At 72.4% G+C, this 1,136-nt stretch overlaps 1 protein-coding gene across 1 annotated transcript; it reads left to right on the plus strand.

The window, feature by feature from the left end:
- Nucleotides 1–359: 359 nt before the first annotated feature.
- LOC113408817 (protein lyl-1-like) lies at nucleotides 360–1,064 on the plus strand (the record flags this gene model as incomplete). Its single annotated transcript, XM_026662229.1, has 2 exons — nucleotides 360–585; nucleotides 973–1,064. Coding segments are annotated over 2 exons (318 nt in total), but the record flags the coding sequence as incomplete, so codon positions are not given.
- Between the last annotated feature and the right edge of the window lie 72 nt (nucleotides 1,065–1,136).

Raw genomic sequence — 1,136 nt, forward strand, 5'->3', positions numbered from 1 at the left:
TCTTCAAAAACAGGCTCTTTGGTGTGATCAGGAGCGGCCTGGAGGGATACCGGCCTGGACAGGCCCATGGGTCTGCTCCAGGCCATCAGGGACGGGGGGGGGTACTGGGCTGGGGGGCTCAGGGAGGGGCCAGGAACCAGGGCCCCCGCCTCGGTCTCACCCCACCTGTGTTGTCCCCGCAGATGAGTCCTGGCTGTAGCCGGAGGTGCCGCGCCGCGCCTGGAAGATGATGGAGAAGCTGAGGACCCCCCCGCCCCCCTGCAGCCCCCTGCCCCCCCCGTCACCCCCTGCCAGCCCCCCCCCGGCCCCCCCGCCCGCTGCCTCGCCCCCCGCCCCCAAGGGGAGCCCGCCCCCCCCAGCCCCTGCCCCGCTGCCCCCCGACGTCCCCGTCATCAGCCTGGGGCACACCAAGCGCCCGCCCCCCCCTGACGTGCCCACCACCGAGCTGACGGCCCTGCACCCCATCCCGTCCCTGGTGCAGCTCTCAGCCCTGCCCCCGGCGCCCCCCCCGGCCCCCATGCCGCTCGCCGGCCTTCAGAGCCCGCTCCTGCCCCCGCAGTACCACCCCCACCCCTTCCTCAACAGGTCAGTGCTGGGGGGCGCTGGGGCGGGGGGGCTGGTGTTTTTTTGGGGGGGTGAGAAGTCTCAGGGCTGATAATACCCCACCCCCATATAGGGGCCCCGGGGGTGTAACCCCTCCCCCACAGCACCCCTCGCTCTGGCTCCTGTCCTGCCCCATCCCCTGAGTCTGACCCAGTGTTGGGGGTGGGGGATGGGACAGTTTGAGGGGTGTGTGACCCCCCCCCCCCCCCCAGGCATGGCTTTAATGTGCCATGGTGGGGGTGTCAGGGCGGGGCTGATTGACAGGGGGCGGGGCTGCATGGTGACTCCGCCCCTACCTCGCCCCCCCCAGGGTGCCATGTGCCCCCGCTGGCCCGGCCCCTCACCCCATGTCTCTGCCCCTCTCCTCAGCGTCTACATTGGCACCTCCGGCTCCCTCGGCCTCTATCCCAGCAGCCGCCTCAAGCGCCGGCCCAGCCCCTTGGAGCAGGAGCTGATGGATGGTGAGTGCCTCCCCCTCCCCCTCCCCCTCCCGCTCCCGGCGGGGTGGGACCCAGGTGTCCGGGCTCCCCCCC

This window comes from Terrapene carolina, unplaced genomic scaffold, assembly GCF_002925995.2.
Source record: "Terrapene carolina triunguis isolate 2854851 unplaced genomic scaffold, T_m_triunguis-2.0 Scaffold24643, whole genome shotgun sequence".
In the NCBI taxonomy this organism is placed as follows: Eukaryota; Metazoa; Chordata; order Testudines; family Emydidae; genus Terrapene; species Terrapene triunguis.